Raw genomic sequence first — 22,080 nt, forward strand, 5'->3', positions numbered from 1 at the left:
TGGAATTTAAATAATGTATCACATTGCAAACTCACTCGAAAAGTAGAAGCACATGGTATTAAAGGGACGGTGGTGAATTGTATTCTTAAATGGCTAAGGGATAAGAGGCAGTGAATAGTCGTGAACAGATGTTGTTCTGACCATGTGCAGGTACATCCAAGGGGTCGGTGATTTTCCTGTTATATATAAATGACGTAGACTTCTGCATAAGGGATAACATTTAGAATATTGTGTTTGATTCTAAACTTTGTAAGCTTCAGCAGGATAGCAGCAGACTTCAGGAGGTTACACTCAGAGTGGTGAAATGGGCAGAAATATGTCAGGTGCAATCTACTGCGGCTAATTGTGCAGTGAAGCACTTTGGGAGAAAAACCATGGATAGGCAGTATAAATTAAATGGCACTAATGTTAGGTGGTGAAAGAGAAGACAGAACCTGGAGTACATGCTCACAAATCATTGAAAGTGACAGGTCAAATTGATAAGGCAGTAAAACACGTGTATGGGATAACTGGCTTCTAAAAATGAGGAACTGAACACAAGAACAAGGAAGTCATGCTAAACATATACAAATCACTGGTTACAGCTCAGTTGGAGCAGCACCTGAAAGGGTGGTGGAATCAGCTTCCATGGGAAATTTCATGAGGTCAATGAACATGTACTTGAAGAGCACTAATTTTCATGATTATGGGTTAAAAGATCGAGGGTAGGACTAAATTGGACAGATCTCTCAAAGACCCGACACAGACACGATATGCGGAAGGGCCTCCTTCTGCAATGTAAGATTCCAAGATTCTAACTGAATAAGGTCTATTCAGAAGACCGTTTGTGAACAATTATAATAATTCATGGCTAGGAGCAAGATCTGCCTTTGGGCTTAAAGGAAAAATAAACGTTAAATGATGTGCAGGTAAAAAAGCGGTCCATTTTGTGACTGGGTGAAACCAGCACTGAAACACAAAGGGAAGCAACAGGACAGTGGGTGTTCGAAAACACTGAGCATCTTTACAGAGCCCCACATGCGACCATACCACAGAACATTTTGGCAAGTCTAGGTTGGAAGGTTCTTTATGGAATGGTTGGAGCCATTAACGGTGGGAATTGAGATTGAAAAACATTAAGTTTAAGATCAAATTCTATGCACAAACGGCAGCTGCAGCACTGTATTTGTTGAAGAACATTAGACTCCGCCCACTGTGCAGATCTATATCTCAGTGAGGTGCTCAGCTCCTGCACATTGAATGTGGAAGTGGAGTTAAAATAAATTCCTAGACCTGAACGCTGCCTGAAATATTCATCAGAATGATTTACTTGTACAGACAGTACACACACGCTCACAGATATCAAAAAGTACCTTAAATTGAGATGCAAGATCGAAAAGAGAACGAAAAATAAGTAAACAAAGGGGAAATGATCAATACAGAAGAGAACAGGAGCAGCAGTTTGGTGTGAAAACTGAAGGCTGCGGTTTCAACTCGAAGGAGCTTTTGTTTAAAGAAAGAGGAACTAATCTGCTCACAGAAATAATAGTTTCTTAGGACCAACGGCAGAGCTAAAAATATATTTACTGGAGTATCCACTGTGTTAAGATGTTTCTCCTCCTTCTCTCTCCAACGCTCCTGAACCATAGAATCATAGAAGTGTACGACACAGGAGGCCATTCGGCCCATCGTATCTGTGTCGGCTGGAAAGGATTTTCCTTTGTCCACTGGACACCTTTCTGTTCTGTTCCACAAATTACCATGTGTTGCCGAATCGACAGAAGAACTTTTAGTTCAACTGAACACCTTTGTGAAACCTCAAATCTCATTAGCTGATATTGTGCTTTATCAGACATAAACTTAACCGTCTCAGTTCAATTAGTCTAATCTTTCCCCTTTCCTTTGTGAAGGAGGCGACTCACTCTGGAATACGGTTGTAAGGGCGTGGCTTTTCTGTTTTGCCCTCGCCTATAGTGGACAATTTCCATGTCTGAGCTCAGACGCTGTGTGTCCATGAACGGTTGATTACAGAAGGTGTAAACATCAGTGTCCTCAGTGGATATCCACTCATCAACGCTGTACAACGGGGCCACGAGTTAACGATCAGCAGCGAGCACTCTCTCTACTTCTATGTACGCACTGAACCCACCACCTCTCCCGAAAATCGATACCACTTGCAATCTTTCAATGTTACACATGGAGAATTCAGCACCAGCATGGAACCGCTCCGAAAGGTTCCCAATCTAAAGTGGTCCACACCAAACTAGGAGCTGCTTTAAGCCACTGAGCTACCGGAGATCGGAGACCAACGGACTCAGTCCCAGTTTCCCACTTATCTTTGCCCACTCATTTATCTCACAGACCCGGAATCCAGTAATTTAGGAATAAAATTGTTCACGACTCACCAAACAGCATTAACATGGCGGCTCTCTCCATGTTCTAGTGTTACCTGCGTTGAGACTTGAGAGCTGTAAGAAAAGCAACTGAGTCTCTTGCTCCACTTCGCAGAAGATCATTCCCGGAAGCGTGGAGGCAATGAGAGCAGAAAGAGAGCCTGGGAGGAATTGAGGTGGTCCCCAAAATTAAAGCAACAACACTGAGTTATTTTTACATGCTGGAATGCAATATGGTTTGGAAAGTTGAAAGGTCCAACGTGACAACGTTGGATTATTAGACACTAATCACTGGCAACACAAATCAGGAGGGTTGAGAAACGGGCCTCCAAATCTCTACCGCCCGTTTTCCACCCGGCGGTGTGACAATTCACCCCATACTGTAGACTATCATTCTCTTCCCTGAAGGAGATTAATTATCCAGTTGACTTTTTACGACCTCCCGCTTGTTTCATGGTTATTTTCCTGCCGCCAGCCCATCAATTGCCCTAATTCAAGATTCAGTTTCCTAACCTGTTACAGTGAGGTTATGAATTCATTCACCTCTGGGCAGCTGGTTGTCTGGGATTGACATTACAGAATACACACATGTTTGCCTCGAAAATCATAGAATCGTAGAATTATAGAAACAAATACACACTTAAGGAGACCATTCGGCCCAACGTATCCGTGCTAACCAGCCTAATCACACCTACTACCACTAGTTCCGTAGCCCTGTAGGTTATGGCTCTTCAAGTGCATAATCAAGTGCTTTTTAAATGTGATGAGGGTTTCTCCCTCTATCAACCTTTCAGGCAGTGAGTTCCAACTTCGCACCACCCTCTGGGTGGAAAACGTTTTCCTCAGCACCCTCTTATTCTTTTACCAACTCCTTTAAATGTATGCCCCCTGGGTCTTGTCCCCTCTACTAACTGAAAGAGCTCAATCCCATCCACACTATCTAGGCTGCTCATAATATTGTACATCTCAAATAAACCTCCCCTCAGCCTCCTCTGTTTTAAGGAAAACAACCCCAGCCTATTCAATCTTTCCTCATAACTATTTTTTTCCAGTCAACGCAACATCCTCGTAAAACTCCGCTGCACCGACTCTAGTGTAATCACATTCTTCCTGTAATAGGGTGACCAGAACTGCACGCAGTATCAAGCTGTGGCCGAATGAGTATTGTATACAGTACTAGCACAACTTTCCTGCTCTTTTATTCTATGCATCGGCTAATAGAGGAAAACATTCAACAAGACTTTTTAACTACTTTTTCAACGTGTCCTACAGCCTTTCAGGATCTGTGTACATATACGCCAAGCTCGCTCTGTTCCTCCACACCTCTCTGTATCCTCCCATTACTTGTCTATTCCCTTGCCTTGTTGCCCATCCGCAAATGCATTGCCTCACACTTTTCCGGACTGAATTCCATTTGCCTCCTTTCTGCCTAACTGACCAGTTTGTCGATATCTTCCTGCAGTCTAAAGCTTTCCTCCTCACGGTCAACCACACAGCCAATTTCTTTGTCATCTGCAAATGTCTTTATCAAGCCCACTTTAGTTCTAACTAAATCATTAATATATACCACAAAAATAAGGGACCGAGCAATGAGCCCTTTGGAACACCACTGGAAACAGCTTACCAGTCGCACAAACACCCCTCAACGATTACGCTTTGCTTCCTGCCACTCACCCAATATTGAATCTAATTTGCCACTCTCCCTTGGATCCCGTGGGCTTTTTATTTTTGGATCAGCCTGCCAACCGGGATCTTGTGAAAAGTCTTGCTATAAGCCATCTGGACAACATGAAACGCACTGCCCTCACAGAGCCTCCATGTTACCTCCTCATAGAATTCAATCTGGTAATTCGGACACGATCTTCCCTTAAAAAAACCATGCTGACTGTTCTTGATTAATCTGTGTCTTTCTAAATGAAGGTTTATACTGTCCTTCAGAATTGATTCCAGTAATTTGCCCACCACCACGGTTAAACTAACTGGCCTGTAATTGCATGTTTTATCCCTTCCTCCCTTTTTAAATAATGGTACAAAGTTAGCCGTTCTTTTATTCTGTGGCACTATTCCTGCAGCCAGGTCGGATTGTGAAATTATGGTCAAAGCCACCGCAATTTCCTCACTTGCTTCTTTTAATAGCCTCTGATATATTTCATCTGGACCTGGCGACTTATCTAATACCAACGACGCTCAACCCCTTAATACAAGGCTGCTCAACACTTTAATGTCTCCTCCGCCTCCACGCATAGATCACCACTTTGTTCCCGGATAGGCCCGACTATCTTTCCAATTATCCTTTAAGTTTTATGTAATTATAAAAGATCTTTGTGTATTCTTTGATTCTACCAGTATTATTTCATGCCCACTTCTGCTTTCCTAATTTCCTTCTTAATTTCACCCTATATTTTCTAAATTCTTCTTGGCTTTCTGCAGATTTGAACTTAGGGTATCTGCTATAGGCTTCCCTTTTTTTGCCTTACCTTACCCTGTATGCACCTTGTCATCTAGGGGGCTCTAATTTGGGCAGTTCCTTCGGGGAACATGTTTACCCTAAACTCCATTTATCTCCCTCTTGAATGCCATCACCGGTCTGACACTGATTTACCATCAAGTAACTGTTTCTAGTCTACTTTTGCTAAATCACTTCTCAGCCTAGTAAAATTGGCCTTAGAACATAAGAAATAGGAGCAGGAGTATCCACACGGCCCCTCGGGCCTGCTCCACCATTCAAGAGGATCATGGCTGATCGGAATCTAGACTCACATCCGCTTCCCTGCCCTCTCCCCATAACCCCCAATTCCCTAATCTGCTAGGAAAATGTCTATCTCCATTTTAAATGTATTTAATGTTGCAGCTTCCACAGCTCTCTGGGGTAGCAAATTCCATAGATTTACTACCCTCTAAGTGAAGAATTTTCTCCTCATCTCAGTTTTGAAAGGGCAGCCCCTTATTCAAGGATTAGTTCTAAACTCATCCTTCAGTGGAAACATCCTCACCGCATCCACCCGATCAAGCCCCCTCACAATCTTTTATGTTTTGATAAGATCGCCTCTCATTCTTCTGAACTCCAATGTGTAGAGTCCCAACCTACTCAACCTTTCCTCATATGTCAACCCCCTCATCTCCGGAATCAACCGAGTGAACCTTCTCTGAACTGCCTCGAGAGCAAGTATATCTTTTCTTCAATATGGAAACCAAAACTGCACTTTAACTTAGAAGCCTTTCCCCATGTTTTTTATTTGTCCTTATCCGTAATTATGCAAAAACTAAATGAATTATGATCACCATTACAAAAATGCTCTCCACCTAATAATCCTTCCACCTGGCCAGCTATTTTCACTAAAACTAAATCGAGAACTGCGCCCCCTCCTTTTGTGTTTGCTACGTATTGGCTAAAATGGTTCTCTAGAATACCATTTAGGAAGTCTGTGCCTTCTATACGTTTTACACTGGTAGTATCCCATTTAATATTGGTGTAATTGAAATCCCCCACTATTATTGCCTAATATTTTTGCACTTGTCAGAAAGTTGCATACAAATTTGCTCTGTTAACTCCATCGGACTCTTTGGCGTTCTATAGCATACACCCAGCAGTCTGATTGACCCTTGTTTGTTAGTTAGTTCAACCGATGTGGCATCATTTGATGATCTTCCCAAAATATCACAACTCCACACAACTGAAATTGACTCTTTAATCAATATGGCACCCACCGTTGATGTTCTCACTGCCTCTCTATCTCGCTTGAAAATGCTGCGACCAGTATGCCATTACTACCCATCTTTCTGCCATGCGTCAGTAATGGCTTTCTTATTATACACCCACCTGTCTATTTGTGCCAAGAGCTCATCTCCTTTATTTCCTAGACTCCTTTCCTTGAAGTATATAACATTCAGCCTTGCCAAACTGCCTTGTTGTCTATTTGCTAGCCCTTGTTTCCTCTGCTTTCCCAACTCGCTAAACTAATTTTCTACCGCAATTTCCAGCTTTGCTTCTCTCCCTTCTGAAAATAATCTCAGGTTCCCATCGCCCTGCCGAGCTAGTTCAAACCCTCCCCAACAGCACGAGCAAACCAGGACACACCCCCCACCCCCGACCCGCCCCCATTCCCTCGCGAAAATATTTGAAGCGGCTCTGTTGAGGTGTCAACCGTCCGGCTCGTACAGGTTCGACTAGCACCAGAAACGGTCTTATAATCATAGAGTTATGCAGCACAGAAAGTGGCCCATCGGACAATGGTGTCCGCGTCGGCCATCAAGCCCCATCTGTTCTAATCCCATTCCCAGCACTTGGCCCGTAGCCTTGTATGCTATGGCGTTTCAAGTGCCCACTTAAATGCTGCTTCATGAATCTTGTGAGGGTTCCTGCCTCTACCACCCTTTCAGGCAATGAGTTCCAGATTCCAACCACGCTCTGGGAGAAAAAGCATTTCCTCAAATCCCCTCTAAACCTCCTGCCCCTTACATTGAATCTAAACCCCCTGGATATTGACCCCTCTACTAGGGGAAAAGTTCCTTTCTATCTACCCAATCTATGCCATTCATAATTTTATACACCTCAATCAGGTACCGCATCAGCCTTCCCTGCTCTAAGGAAATCAACCCCAGCCTCTCCAGTCTCTCTTCATAGCAGCAGCACCTCAGCCCATGTAACATCCTGGTGAATCTCCACTGCACCCTCTCCAATGCAATCACATCCTTCCCAAAGTGCAGTGACCATAACTGCACACAGTATTCCAGCTGTGGCCTAACCAACGTTTTATAAAGCTCCATCATAACTTCACTTATATTCGATGCCTCGAGTAATGAAGGCAAGTATCCTACATGAATTTTAAAAATCTTATCAAAATGTCCTGCTTCCTTTCGGTATCAATGTACATGCAGACCAAGATCTCTCTGATCCTCTATCCTTCCTAGGGTCCTACCATTCACTGTGTATTCCGTTGCCTTGTTAGTCCTCCCTAAATGCATCACTTCACACTTTAAAGGGTTAAATTCCATTTGCCTCTCTTCTTCCCATCTAAGCAAACCTTCAATAACGTCCTGTAGCCTCAGGCTTCTCTCCTCGCTATTTACCACTCCCCCAATATTCGTGTCATCTGCGAACTTAATGATCATACCTGCTAAATAGAAATATAAAAGGTAGGAGCAGGAGTAGGCCATTCGACCCCTCGACACTTCTCCGCCATTCAATACGATCAGGGCTGATCTTTCAAATTCAGTACACTGTCCCTGCTTTCTCCCCATATCCCTTGCTCCCTTTAGCCTCAAGAAATATATCCAAATCCTTCTTGAATATATTTAATGAATTGGCCCCTATTGACTTCTGCTGTAGATCATTCCACAGGTTCACCAGTCTCTGGGTGAAGAAATTCCTTCGCATCTCTGTCCTAAATGGCTTACCTATTATCCTTAGATTGTGACCCCTGGATCTTGACTACCTGTCCATCGGGAACATCCATTCTGCATGTAATTTGTCTAGTCCTGTTAGAATTTCATAATTTTCAATGAGATCGCCTCTCATTCTTCCATAGTCCAGCGAGTACAAACCCAATCGACCCAATCTCTCCTCATACTTCATTCTTGCCATCCCAGCTATCAGCCTGGAGAATCTTCACTGCACTCCTTCCATGGCAAGAACATCCTTCCTCAGATTAGGCGAACAAACCGCACACAATACTCAAGATGTGATCTCACCAAGGCCCAGTACAACTGCAGCAAGACATCCTTGTTCCTGTACTCAAAACCTTCTCGCTATGAAGGCCCACATACCATTTGCCTTCTTACCCGCCTGCTGCACCTGCATGCTTCCCTTCAGCGACTGGTGCACAAGGACGCCCAGGTCTCGTTGCACTTGCCCTTCTCCCAATCTATTGCCATTCAGATAATAATATGCTTTCTTGTTTTTGACACCATCGTGGGTAACCTCGCATTTATCCACGTTATATTGCATCTGCCATGCTTCTGCCCAATCAACCAACCTGTCCAAACCATACTGGAGTTTCGCAGCATCATCCTCATAGCACACACGCCCACCCATCTTTGTGTCATCTGCAAACATGGAGATATTACATCTAGTTCCATCGTCCAGGTCATTAACATATATTGCGAATAGCTGGGGTCCAAGGACAGATCCGTTCAATACCCCACTAATCACTGCCTGCAACTCGGAAAAAGAGCCATTTATTCCAGCTCTTTGCTTTCTGTCTGCCAACCAGTTCTCTATCCAAGTCAATACCTTGCCCCCAATTCCATGTGCTTTAAATTTACACGCTAATCTCTTATGCAGGACCTTATCAAAAGCCTATTGAAATTCCACTTTCACCACATCCACTGGTTCTCCCTTGTCTATTTTACCAGTTACATCCTCAAAAATTCCAGTAGATTAGTCAAGCACGATTTAACTTTTGTAAATCCATGTTGACTTTGTCCGAAACAGTCACTGTTTTCCAAGTGCTCTGCTATTACATCATTTATATTGGACTCTATCATTTTCCCCACTACCGATGTCAGGCTTACCAGTCTGTAATTCCCCGTTTTCTCTCTACCACACTTTTTGAACAGTGGGTTAACATTAGCTACTCTCCAATCCATGGGTAATGTTCCAGAATCTATTGAATTTTGGAAGCTGACCAGCAATGCATCTACTATTTCTAGGGCCACATCCTCAAATACCCTAGGATGTCGATTATCAGGCCCTGGGGATTTATCGGCCTTCAATCTTGTCAATTTCTCTAACACCATTTCCCTACAAATACTGATTTCTATCATTTCCTTCCTTTCATTAGACCCTATGCTCCGTGACATCTCTAGGAGGTTATTTGTGTCCTCCTTTGTGAAGATAGAACAAAGTATGTATTTAACTGGCCCGCCATTTTTTTGTTCTCCATTATAAATTCCCCTGATTCTGAATGCAAGGGACCTACGCTTGACTTCACCAAACTTTTTCTCCTCACATATCTACAACAGCTTTTACAGTCAGTTTTAATGTTCGCTGCAACCTAACTCTCACACTCTATTTCCCCCCTCTTAATTAATCCCTTCCCCTCCTTTGTTGAAACCTAAGTTGCTCCCAATCCTCAGGTTTACTGCTTTTTCTGGCTACTTTTTCTGCCCTCTCCTTGGTTCTTATGCTATCTCTAATTTCCCTTGTTCACCACGGTTGAATCACCTTTTTTGTTTTATTTTTATGCCAAACTGGGATTAACAAATTCTGTAGTTCATCCATGCGATCTTTGAATGTTTGCCATTGCCGATCCACCGTCAACCATTTGAGTGACATTCCCCAATCAATCCTACCCAACGCGCACCTCATACCATCTTAGTTTCCTTTATTTAAATTCAGGACCCTGGTCTCTGAGGCAACAACTTCACTCTCCATCTTAATGAAGAATTATACATTCATATCTAAATCATTAATGTACACTACAAACAGCAAAGGACCCAGCACCGATCCCTGCGGTATAGCACTGGACACATTCTTCCAGTCACTAATACAACCTTCGACCATTACAATTTGCCTCCTGCCACTAATCCAATTTTGGATCCAATGTGCCTAATTGCCCTGGATCCCATGGGCTCTTACCTTCTTGACCAGTCTCCCATGCGAGACTTTATCAAAAGCCTTACTGAAGTCCATGTAGACTACATCCACTGCACTACCCTCATCCATGCATCTAGTCAACCCCACGAAAAATTCAATCAAATTGGTTAGACATGATCTCCCACTGACAAAGCCATGCTGGCTATACTTGATTGATTCTTGCCTCTCCCTGTGGAGAATAATTGCATCCCTCAGACTTTTTTCCCCAATTATTTCACTACCGCTGATGTTATGCTCACTGACCAGTAATTCCCAATGCCTCAGAAATCTAAAGCCCTCGCTCCTGCAACGTCTCTCCAGCCACACAATCATCTGATCTACTAGACTCTCTCTGTACTCACTGGCACGTGGCACCTGGAGTAACCCGGGGATTGCTATCTTTAAAGACCTGCTTTTTAGTCTATTCTTGCTCCCTAAAAGCTGCCTGCAGGACTTCATCCGTCGTTCTACTTATTATGTTGTTACCGATATGGACTAAGGCCTCTGGCTGCTCACCGTCCTCCCTCAGAATGTCCTTCAGCTGTTCAGTGACATCCATCGACCTCACCATTAGGCAGAGCTGAAAATCGGTTACCGAGCGAGATGCGCTCAGGGGATTCCTGCCCTACCTGCCTGGTCCTCCTCCTCTGTTTGCCATTTACACATTTCATCTCTGCCTGCACACTAATAAGCTGGGAGATGACCACCTCCTGAAACGTGCTATCCACAAGTTCTCAGCCTTGCGAAAGAACTGCAGTGTCCCCAACTGCCGCTCACGATCCGAAACCGGGAACTCGACCTGCTGTAACTGGAGGCACTTCCCATTCACGTTGTCGTCCAGGCTAGGAGAAGCATCCAGGGGTTCTTGCTTGTGACAGGATGTGCACTCCATGGGACTGAGCTGCCCTGCCAAGCCTCTATTTATTTGATACATTAACAAAACATTTAGTATTCCCATTTGCCCTAAATTAAAGTCTAAACAACATTAGTCAAGTAAAAAAAACTATGACGCTTACCAGAGCGGAATCTGAATTGACAGGAAATCGATACAACCATTGACAACCAATCTGTTACCACCTCTCCTATGACATCAATTCCTGTGTTTATTTTCCCCCTCACCGCTGCTTCTGTCAGTGAGTCTGGGTCTCACTTTCTCTCCCGCAGCTTAAATCCTCGGTGTGCTTGCTCAGTAAATGGAAACTGCTCCACTCGAGAGATTCTGTGTTTGTTTTTTCTGTGATAATAAAGTGTGAGTACGATCACAACAACCTAACACCATCCTGGGGCTGGAGGCATCTGACGGTTGTTTTTAGACATCCTCAAATATGTACCAGATTCCTGTGTTGAGAAATTGTAGCCTACCTGTTTAGTCAGCTTTATTTCCAGTCCCGCTCAGAACCTCCGCTCAGAGGGGACCAGCCACAAGGGCTGATGACAGATTCCTAATGCACACTTCAAAGTGTTGCCACCACCTGGAGAAACAACAACTGGGAGACATCGTTCGGCCCATCTGCCTCATTCTCCTGCCTTTACAATGACTACGCATGTTCTGAGCACAGATACTCCACCACTATCCCAGGGGAAGCTTTGGGAATTCTAGGGATGGAGGGACAGCGTCACGTGTCTCCACCCTTTTCGCCAGCTTTGCAACTCGGGACAACGATTCTCCAAATGAATAGTAATGGAATTCAGGGGCCTGAATCACATCCGACAATTCCTCCTCCTTCCCTTATATGATGCAATCCGGGGCATTGTCCTTTGTCCCCAGACACATGATATCCCTCTGTGACAGGTAGCCAGCGACTCCCTACGCCTCCTTAAATGACCCCAGAGTGTTGCCACTCTCAACTGCTTGTCCAACCGTGAAATCTCGCTGAGTCAACATTCGCTCCAGATTAATGTCAGGCAGACTGATGCTGCCCTCTATTACTCCCACGAGCACCATCGCAATAGCAGCATTGACTTTATCAGTCAACCCAAAGCAACCTCATGATAAGTCCATTAGTGTGGAACCTTTGTGTCCTGCTCGACCCAGAAAAAAGCTTCCTCACCCCACTCCCAATCCATTACCAGCCTGTTATAGATCACCACCAATACATTGCCTGCTCACCCACCGCTGCCAAAACCATTATTCAACCTTCATCACTTCGATGTCCAAAGTCTCCAGCGCTCTCCTTACCATTCTCCCCACAACAGCTTCACAAACTAAACCGTAACCAGAATTCCACAGTACCCATCTTGAAATGAAAAAAAGTCAGTCCCGTGTTGTGCCTTCATGCGATGTTCCACTCCCCCCCTGTGCTCCTGTGAGTTGATATGTAGATCGTTGCCCACCCCCTCCAATCGCATTGTGTCTGACTTCCATCCAACCACAGCGATCTCCTACAGCGATCATTCCCAATGCGGGCTCTCCACTTCTCGCTGCGCTCCTGTGGCACTGCATTATTCCTCAGCAACCGCTGCTCCTGCTCCACCATCGCAAGATGTTCCTCAAGGAACTGCGCCCACAGCATCTGGAACTCCAGCCCTCAACTAGTCCCCATATACCCTGCCTCAAAAACCCTCCTCAATAACCTTCTCCCTCACTCAGTGCTCAACACGCTATACCATTTACAATGTTTCTCACATGCTTGCCCCAGTGGGTGCCCCTGCCATATACACAATATTCTGTGCCATCTCTCTGTATATGCGGAGTACCATACTAATTTAAGTTGTCATGGCTGAAGTGAGTAGTCAGATGTGTGCAGAGCTATTGTGCATTGGTACTCCGCAACTTGGGGTGGAGGCTGTTGTGCTTGCCCCTCGGTGTTCACCCGCTACACCCTCGTCGCACTGGAAGTGATAATGGTGCTTACCAAAGGAGGAGAGGAACCATTACAGGCCGAGAGATAATGGGCAACAGTCGTACCAGTCCTAGCGGCTGGTTTGAGTCGAGAATCTGTACCTGGAATAGAATAGGGCACTACTTGTAACTCTGATTATAATCATGTTCACTATATTTGTAATTAATAGTATTTGATTAAATAACTTTAATATTAATTTGTGCGTTTCTGTCCTTTCCTCTATTTGGATGGAGTAAATTCACTCACAGTGTCAGCTGCCAACTCCAGCTCCTTCCCACGGTAATGACAACTGATGAACCGTAACCAGGGTCTGAAACCAGTCTCCTGCTGACAGCACAAACGGTGCCAGCAGACAATCACACAGCAGCCAGCACAGGCTCCGCACACTGGCGGTAAGACAGGGTCACATGGCAAGGCTCTGCACGTGGTGCAATGTCACTGGACTGGAGCACATGTGACAGGATCAGCTCTATAGTGTGATGAACCTGCCTCAGACCCCAGATCCTGTCTAACGACGTACCAAGCTGGTAGCACAACCACCAAAAATTAGCCTTCATTAATCCTGTCTCCTGACCTCGTTATGTGAACTCTCACTACTCTATGCCCTTCCCACCACTCGTCCTCCTCTTGCTTCATTGAACCAAAGATCCGACCAGCAGACTTATGAGCAGGATGCGGTAAATAATGTTTTGCTGCTGGTGGAGGAAATTGTCACAAGGGCAGTGTTGGTGTCTTTAGATAGACCAGCAAGATGGACGCCTGAGCATCTTACAACCAGGAATATTTAGTACACAATCCCGCCCTTTTCTTTGCAGGTCTGCGTTATCGCTACTGCATCATCTTCAAATTTGGCTACTTGAGCCTACAGCTCACCACTTTTTGTGCGTTTACATACATGCACTGTAAATCTATCTTAGAACTTTTTATATTCTCTTAATGTCTGACCTTCTCTAATAACGTACTATTTCTTACTCGAGTGCTATATTTCTCTCCCAAAACTTTGTGCACCTTGTTTCTCCTTCCTAATTTTACACCCTGGTGTCCGACCCACTGCCAAATTAGTTTAAATCATCCCCAACAGCACTATGGAACGGCTCACTCGGCGCCACCCTCAGCGAAAACATTGGTCCCGGTTCTGTTGAGGTACAAACCGTCAGTCCTGCAAAGGGCTCATCTCCCAGAAGCGGTCCCAAGGTCCAATGAATCTGAAGCTCTCTCGCCAACTTTCCAGCCATGCATTTATCTGCTCTCTCCCCCTACGTGTATACAAGTTTACCAAAAGTTTCCTTTTTCTGTTTAATTTTAATCTCTATGGTTTTCGTCATCCAGAGAGCTCTATGTATGGAATCCCTTCTTTTGCTATTGTTGTGTGTAGGATTCATGCATGTGGGAATCTGTTATACCCTCTAATCATGGTTCCTGCCTGGGTTTGTAATTTTAAATATATCAGAACACACAAACATATTCTCTCTCTCTCTCTCTCTCTCTCTCACTCAATTTCAATTCAATTCAAATTGCTTTATTGGCATGACAAAGTACATCTTATGTTGCAAAAGCACCAAAGAAACATTTATGGTGGAACACATAAACGCAGATCTATCCATACAGTGTATAAACATATATATCCCTGTGTGTATAAATATACACTCATATAATATGCATATAATTTTTTCTTAGGTTTAATGGTTGTCTCTCTGCATATGGCAAGCTGTAACATAGTGTGCCGCTAATTTACACAATTTCTCTTTTCCTCTAATAAGTATGGGAGTTTTTGGTCGTCATTCAAATTTTTGAATTCAGGGCATATTTTTATGAATTTTGGGTAGATATTCCCCCTTTTGCCCTGATAGTTTCCCCAAGCTATGCGGAAGTGCATCTCTGTCTCCACCACTCCCTGACTGCAGTGAGAGCATATCCTGCCCTCTCTTGGCAGCCAGGTCTGCCTGTGTCTGCCTTTTTCGATGGCCAGACTATGCTAACTAAGTCTGTACATAGTCAAGGTTTTTCTCAATTTGCTATCTTTTACCGTGGTCAGGTATTCAGCCATGGTGTAATGTCTGTTTAGGGCCAAGGAGCAATCGAGTTTGTTTTGGGTTTTTGTTGTTTCTGTCCAATAGGTCAGATATTTTTCCTTTTGTTTAGTGACAATTGTGTTGGGTCGAATTCTCTGTGCTACGATGTCACTGTCCTGGAGCTGGTTATTATTAGTACTGTTAGTAGTTACATCACTGAGTCCCAGGACTAGTTGACTGAGGGGACTCTTCTTTATGATCCTCTCTTGGCATTTCAGGGCTTCGTAACGATAGCAGTGGGGGTTGCTCATTTTTAGGTGTTTCCAAGATTTGGTGGCTCTTTTTTGGATATTGATTAGTAGTGGATATTGGCCTAGTTCTGCCCTGCATGCATTGTTTGCGGTTTTCCTCTGAGTCCGGAGGATGCTTTTACAGAATTCTGCATGTAGGATCTCAATTGGGTGTTTGTCCCATTTTGCTAATTCTTGTTGTGTTAGCGGACCACACACCTCACTGCCAGGGAGTTCAATTGGTTCAATGACTGATTTAAATTTTTTGAGCCAAATGCCAATTGGGATTTCTATTTGTATTGATATTTTAATGGCATAGAAAGCCCTTTTTGCTTTCTCTTTCAGTTCATTCACATCCAGATGAAAATTTCCCATAGAACTGATTTTTAAGCCTAAGTATGTGTAGTTTGTAGTTTGTTAAATTTTAGTTGTTCCTAGTGTGAAATTTATTCTGGGTCCCTGATGTCTGAATCTTTGCTGGAACACAAGAACTTTGTTTTGTTGGGGGTTTATTGTCTGGGCCCAGGTCTGACAGAACGAATCTAGCAGATCCAGGTTCTGCTGTGGACACTCCTCTGTTGGTGAGAGCAGGACCAGGTCATCTGCATAGAGGAGGAATTTAACCTTTGAGTCATCTAGTGCGAGGCCAGGTGCTGTAGATCGTCCAAATAGTTTTGCCAATTCATTTATGTAAATATTAAAGAGTGTCGGTGAGATGGGCGAGACCTGCGCCACACCACACCCCTTGAGAAGTATTTTGTTTATTTGTCTCCAATTTTAACTGCACATTTATTGTTTGTATACATTGATTTAATTACATCATATGTTTTTCCCCCTACACCACTTTCAATAAGTTTCAAGAATAGACCATCGTGCCAAATAGAATCGAAAGCCTTCTGGAAATCTATTATGCAGGCAAAAATTTTGCTTTTGTTTTGGTGAACATGTTTGCCAATTAGGGTGTGTGGAGTGAAGATATGATCCGATGTTACATAATTTGGTAAGTACCCAATTTGGATTTTACTCAATACATTTTGCTCCTCAAGGAAGTTTATAAGTCTCTCTCTCTCTCCCTCTCTCACTCTCTCTCTCTCTCTCTCTCTCTCTATCTCTCTCTCTCTCTCTCACACACACACACACACACACACACACACACACGCATGTATATATATGGTGTGATAGATCTATCTTTTTCTCTATGTTTCACTTAGCAAGACGATTGCCCTGCACGAAACGTTAAACTTTATTCTTTCTGTCCTGTTATGTATCTCTAACATTTTCTGGGTTTTACTGCAGATTTATAACACTTTATTTTTTTGTTACAGTGCTGCGTGACGCTGTCCATTTTTGTAACACAGGTTAAGAGTACATCTGTATATATTACACAATAAAGCAGGTCACTGGGATAGTTACGCATTGCACAGATCAGCTCTGACACTGGAAACCTCCTACAGTAATAAATGGGCAGGGTCAGTTACACAAGACTCGGTGCCTTCATTGTGCAGACTCCAGGAGTCACCTTTACAACTGTCAAAGTTAGTCCCAAAACGTTGTTTTCCCAGAAAACACATTAACTGACCCCTTAGCTTTATCTGCTTTTCTGCCAGTCTGCTCTCCCACTCACAAGGCTGATTACAATGCGAGCGTGAAATGTATGTTCTAGTGCTTTATGTGTGTTAATCTAATTTCTATCTCTGCCGGCCTTTTTTATTTGTAGCTGTCTGTCTTTCATTTTCTCGCTCTCCCTGTGCATATATGGTAATCACAGTCTTTTTTTGTCTTATTTCTTGAAGTATCTTTAATATCTGTTTTTCACTCTTCTATTTCCCTTTTTTGTTTTCTATCACACTCTGTCTCACTCTGTATCTCTATCATGCTTCATGTCTTCTTAGAATCTTATATAATAGAATAATGCTATTGTGCCCATCATATCTTTAATCGAGCTCTCCAAGACATTCCACTCTCCTACTCGTTCCCCATAATCCTGCAATGTTCTCCCCTTCAAATGCTTATCCAATTATCTTTTGAAAGTTACAATTGAATCTTCTTCCACCATCATTCATGCAGTGCATTCCAGGAAACCCCCCCCCCCCCAATGACACCTCGCTGTGTAAAACAATTCTTCTCGTCTCTCCGCTGGTTCTTTTGCCAATTACTGCAATTGCCTCCCCTCTGTCTCAGCCTTCTTTGTCTCCTCTTTCCATTTCACTTGCTCTCACCCTGGCTGTTTCTCTCATCTCTGCCTGTCTCTCTTTTTTTACCTTTCCTCCCAGTCTACAACTCTTTCTATCTCTTTCCGTCTCCCTCTGACTATCTCCGACTCAATTGTTGCATCACTTCCTCTTTTCTACTTCGTTCAGTTTGTATTTTCATCTCAGTCTTTCTGTACCATCCCGATGGTCTTTCATTCCATTTCGCTGTTCTGTCATTATCTTTCGTTCTTTTACTATTTTCTCTCACTTTCTATAGACCATCTCCTTTTCATCTACCCCTGATATTTTATATTTTCATTTCTCCCTCTCTATCTCATTATTTCCTTCTCTTCCGTATCTTTCTTTCTGTGTTCCATCTTTCCATTCAGCTTTATCTCTATCTCGTTCCTCTTTTTTTCTCAATTGATCTCTCTGATTGTGTGCCTTTGTCTGTGTGTTCTGTCTCTCCATTTCTCCCTTTGTGCATTGCTTGATCTCTCTCTCTACTGCAACTCATTTGCTCCATCTCTCGTTTCACTCCCTCTCTGGTCTGTCTGTCTTATGTAACTCATTTTCATCATTGCTTTGTACCACAGTGTATGCCTCTGAGTTAGAAGGTTGTAGGTGTAAGTTCCACTCCAGAGATTCAAGCTCCAAAGTCTAGGCTGACACTCCAGTGCTGTGCTGTGGTAGTGCTACACTGTCAGAGGTGCCATCTTTCCGATGCGATGTTAAACCGAGTCCCCATCTGCCCTCTCAAGTGCATGTAAAAGATCCCATGGCGCTCTTTCAAAGAAGAGCAGGGGAGTTCTCCCAGGTGTCCTGGGGCCAATATTTATCCATCAAGCAACAGTTTGCTCGTTTTATTTAAAACATATTATCTGGTCCTCATCACATTGCTGTTTGTGGGAGCTTGCTGTGTGCAAATTGGCTGCTGCATTTCCCAGATTTCAACACTGAGAACACTTCAAAAAAACGTACGTCATTGGCTGTAAGGCGCTTTGGGGCGTCCGGTGGTCGTGATATGCGTTATATTAATCCAAGTATATATTTCTTTCTTACACACTCTGTGTCCTTTCTGTACATTTATCGTATGTGCTTTTCTTTTTCTCTTCAGTCTCTCTTTTTACCTCTTTCCTTCTCTGTCTCTCTGCCCTATCTAAAAGTCTCTGTTTGTCCCCTCATGTTCTTCAGCTGTATTTAACGTGATTATACAATCAATTGTAATTTTTGGCTCGTAGACTACATAACTGCATTACGAATAATTGCACATCACTCGAACATTAGCATTGATACCAAAAAGGAAAATTAAATCTATAATGCAAAATTCGTAAATCAAGATAAAGACACTATTTGTATCTGTTCAGACACATAGCATGAAACTATATTCATTTCAACATTTTCCTACAGAACCATCGCCACACTTCAGAAGTAATTCATTGTGTAAAGTGTTTTGAGACACCTAAATATAATAGCCACTTTAAAAAATTCATTTTTAATTAATTAACTTGTTCAGTTGTAGACGAGAATGTAGCCGCAAAATTTTAGTCTCACTTTGTCTCATTTGCTGTCTGTAGATCTCCTGCATTGTTTATTTCTGTGTCTCTAGTTTGCTTTGATTGCCTTATTCTGCCTATAATAACATAACAATTAAGAACGAGCAGCAGGAGTAGGCCATAGGACCCCTTGGGCAGTCACCATCATTTAGTAGGTTCATTGCTGAACTGCTAGACAAAAGCCACTTTCCCAACCTATTCATGCATCCCCTGATTCCCTTTATATCCAAAAATCTATCGATCTCAGTTTTGAATATACTCAATTAGTGAGCATCCAAAGTCCTCTGGTGGAGAGACTTCCAAAGATTCACAACATTCTGAGTGAAGAAATTTCCACTCATCTCATTCCTAAATGTCCAATCCCTTATCCTGAGTCCATGACCCCTAGTTCTATACTCTCCAGTAGGGGAACAGCCCCTCAGCATCTCCCCTGTCAAGCCCTCGAAGAAGTTCATACGTTTCAATAAGATCACCTCTCATTCTTCTAAACCTCCAGATAATATAATCACACTCTACTCAATATCTTCTCATAGAACAGACCTCTTATACCAGGAATCAATCTACTGAACCTCTGTTGCACCCTCTCTAATGCAAGTATATCCTTCCTTAATTAAGTGGATTAAACTGTACACAGTACTCCAGGTGTGGTCTCACCGATGCCCTATTTAATTGTAGCAAGACCTCCTTATTTTATAAAGCAAGCCCCTTAAAATAATGCTGAACATTTAATTTGCCTTCCTAACAGCTCGCTGTACCTGAATATTAACTTGCTGTTAATCGTGAAACAGGACACACAAATCCCTCTGTATCCGACATTTACAAGTCTGTTGATTTATGTAATGTCTTCTGCTTTTCCATTCTTCCAACCAAAGTGGATAATTTCACACTTCCTTGCGTGCTCCACTAGTTCCACCCTGACAACATGAAAGTGACCCGTTTATTCCTACTCTCTTTTCTGTCCGTTGACAAATCTGCAATTCGTGCTAATATGGTACCCTCAATCCCATGAGCCCGATTATTGTTTAACAACTTATTGTGTGGCATCTTATGGAATGGGTTCTGAAAATCCAATTGTACATCCATTGGTTCCGCCTTATTTAGCCTGCTAGTTGCACCTGGAAAAAACGCTAATAGGTTTGTCAAACACCATTTCCCTTTCATAAAGCCGTGTTGTCTCTAACGAATCACATTGTGATTGTCCAGGTGCCCTGTTACATCTTCCTTAATAGTAGATTTTTTCCCTTCCCAACTACAGACGGCAGTTCCCCGTTTTCTGCCCAATCCCCCTCCTTTATTTTACATTGTGTTTACCTTTGTTGCAGTCCAATCCATGGGGATTTTTCTGGAACCTAGGGACTTCTGGAAGATCAAAACCAATACTACATCTACAGATACCTCTTTCACAACCCTATTATGTTGGCCATCAGGTCCAGCAGATTTGTCGGCTTTAAGTCCCATTCATTTCTCTGGCATTTTCTCTTTACTAATATTAATCACTTTACGTTCCTCACGCTCTATAGGTCCTTGGTTCCCGAAAATTTCAGGTCTGTTCTTTGTGTCTTCCAATGTGAAGGCAGAAACAGAATATTTGTTTAACGTATCTCTTTTAATCTCGCTATTTGTCTGTATTATTCCTGTTTAACTTACCCTCTGCCTCTCGCAGTTTCTTTCTCAATTTGTCTAACAACTTCACACAACTTTCCCTTTTCACAATCTCCTCTCTTTCCCTTAATCTGTGTTATACGTTCTATGTTTTCTTATGCATGTGCATGTGCCTTTCCTGTTTCTGCTTTTCTTCTGTGTATTTTATCTCCTTATATTTGTCTCTTTCTATTTTTCGCCACCTCAACTTTTACCGGTTTCTCTCTCTGCCTTCTCAGTGTGTCTACACGTCTAATTTCTCCCACTCTCCCTCTTTCTCTCTATTCCATTTTCGCTCCTTTTTGTATCCATTTCAACATCTCCATCTCGTAATCTTTGCTTATTTGCTGTTTTTGCTTTCTTTAGCTTGTTATATCGCAAATCTATGCTCGGCAATCACTTTCAATCTCTGTTTCTCTACGTTTCCATTCTGTCTCTCTCTCAGGTTCCCAGTTCTGACCTCTGCTTTTCTCTCTTTTTAGGGCTCACGCTATCTCACATTTTCACTTTTCACCTGTCTCTTTATGTATGTTTATCTGTCTATTTGTCCGTCTATCTATCTATCTATCTACCTATCTATCTATCTATCTATCTATCTATCTATCTATCTATCTATCTATCTATCTAACTATGGTTTAATTAATTTAACAATTCGCTTGAATGGGTATTTCACCGCGATCTTCAGCTCCTCTCTGAATTTATTCTGGGTCAGGACATAAATACAAGTGTTGGTGCAGGAACTGAGAAGCTGAAGCATTGTTGCTGTCAGTTCTGTGATATAACGAGGGTCGGTGAAGGAGTAATAAAACCGAATATCTGAAATTCGCCGGTAAATGTTAAACAAAACCTGGGTCACCCACAACATTATAAAGCTGCCGGTTATGCTGAAGAGTAAAACAATGGATTTCTTTCGGTTTTCCATCTCTGGGTCCTTGTGATTCTCTCCATTGCTGCGGCCCCGGAGTCCCCTGCGGACTCTACTGGCCGCTAAAATACGTCTGACCGTCAGAGCATTGAGCAGCAAAATCAGGAAGAACGGTGCACAAGGGGTTAAAATGAGGTGCAACAACTCAAATGCTCCCCATGCAACGGAAGTGTAGAAGCTCGGTTGAATGGAACATTCCCAGGGAACATTATGAAATATATAGGCAGGTTCATATCTGAAGTACCAGGGGACAGACACTAAAAAGCCGAGCATGCTCACTGTCCCGATAACCACGACCGCAGTTTTCTCGGTGCAATATTTAGTTTTCAGCTTCTCACAACAAATGGCCACAAACCGATCAAAGGTGAAAGCGACTGTGAGCCAGACAGAAACCACCGTGGTTGCAAAACCCAAGAAGCCAACGAGACTGCACACAGGAGTAATGTTCAAGAATGAAAATGGGAAATAGATCAGAACAATCCACTTCAATACGGGATCAGTGATAACGACCAGGAGATCTGCCGCTGCCATTCCCACCAGGTAGTGAGTGATACATTTGGAGAGACCGCACTTTCCTCGGGACAGGATCACAATCGCCACCACGTTAACTGTAAGAGAGAGAAAAAGAAGCAGATAAATTACTGATCAGGCCTGGAGCCCAAGCAGCAGTTTG

General features: G+C 43.0%; 1 protein-coding gene across 1 annotated transcript in view; it reads right to left on the reverse strand.

Moving 5' to 3' along the window:
- Positions 1-22,080, reverse strand: part of LOC147087201 (putative G protein-coupled receptor 139) — a 50,747-nt gene that overhangs the window by 25,477 nt on the left and 3,190 nt on the right. Inside the window, exon 2 of the mRNA XM_085978086.1 lies at positions 21,112-22,015. Coding sequence (XP_085834212.1) covers positions 21,112-22,015 — 904 coding nt within the window. The remainder of the gene's footprint in view (positions 1-21,111; positions 22,016-22,080) is intronic.

This window comes from Somniosus microcephalus, unplaced genomic scaffold (assembly GCF_052327205.1).
Source record: "Somniosus microcephalus isolate GS21.2 unplaced genomic scaffold, FLI_Smic_1.0 unresolved_chr6, whole genome shotgun sequence".
In the NCBI taxonomy this organism is placed as follows: Eukaryota; Metazoa; Chordata; class Chondrichthyes; order Squaliformes; family Somniosidae; genus Somniosus; species Somniosus microcephalus.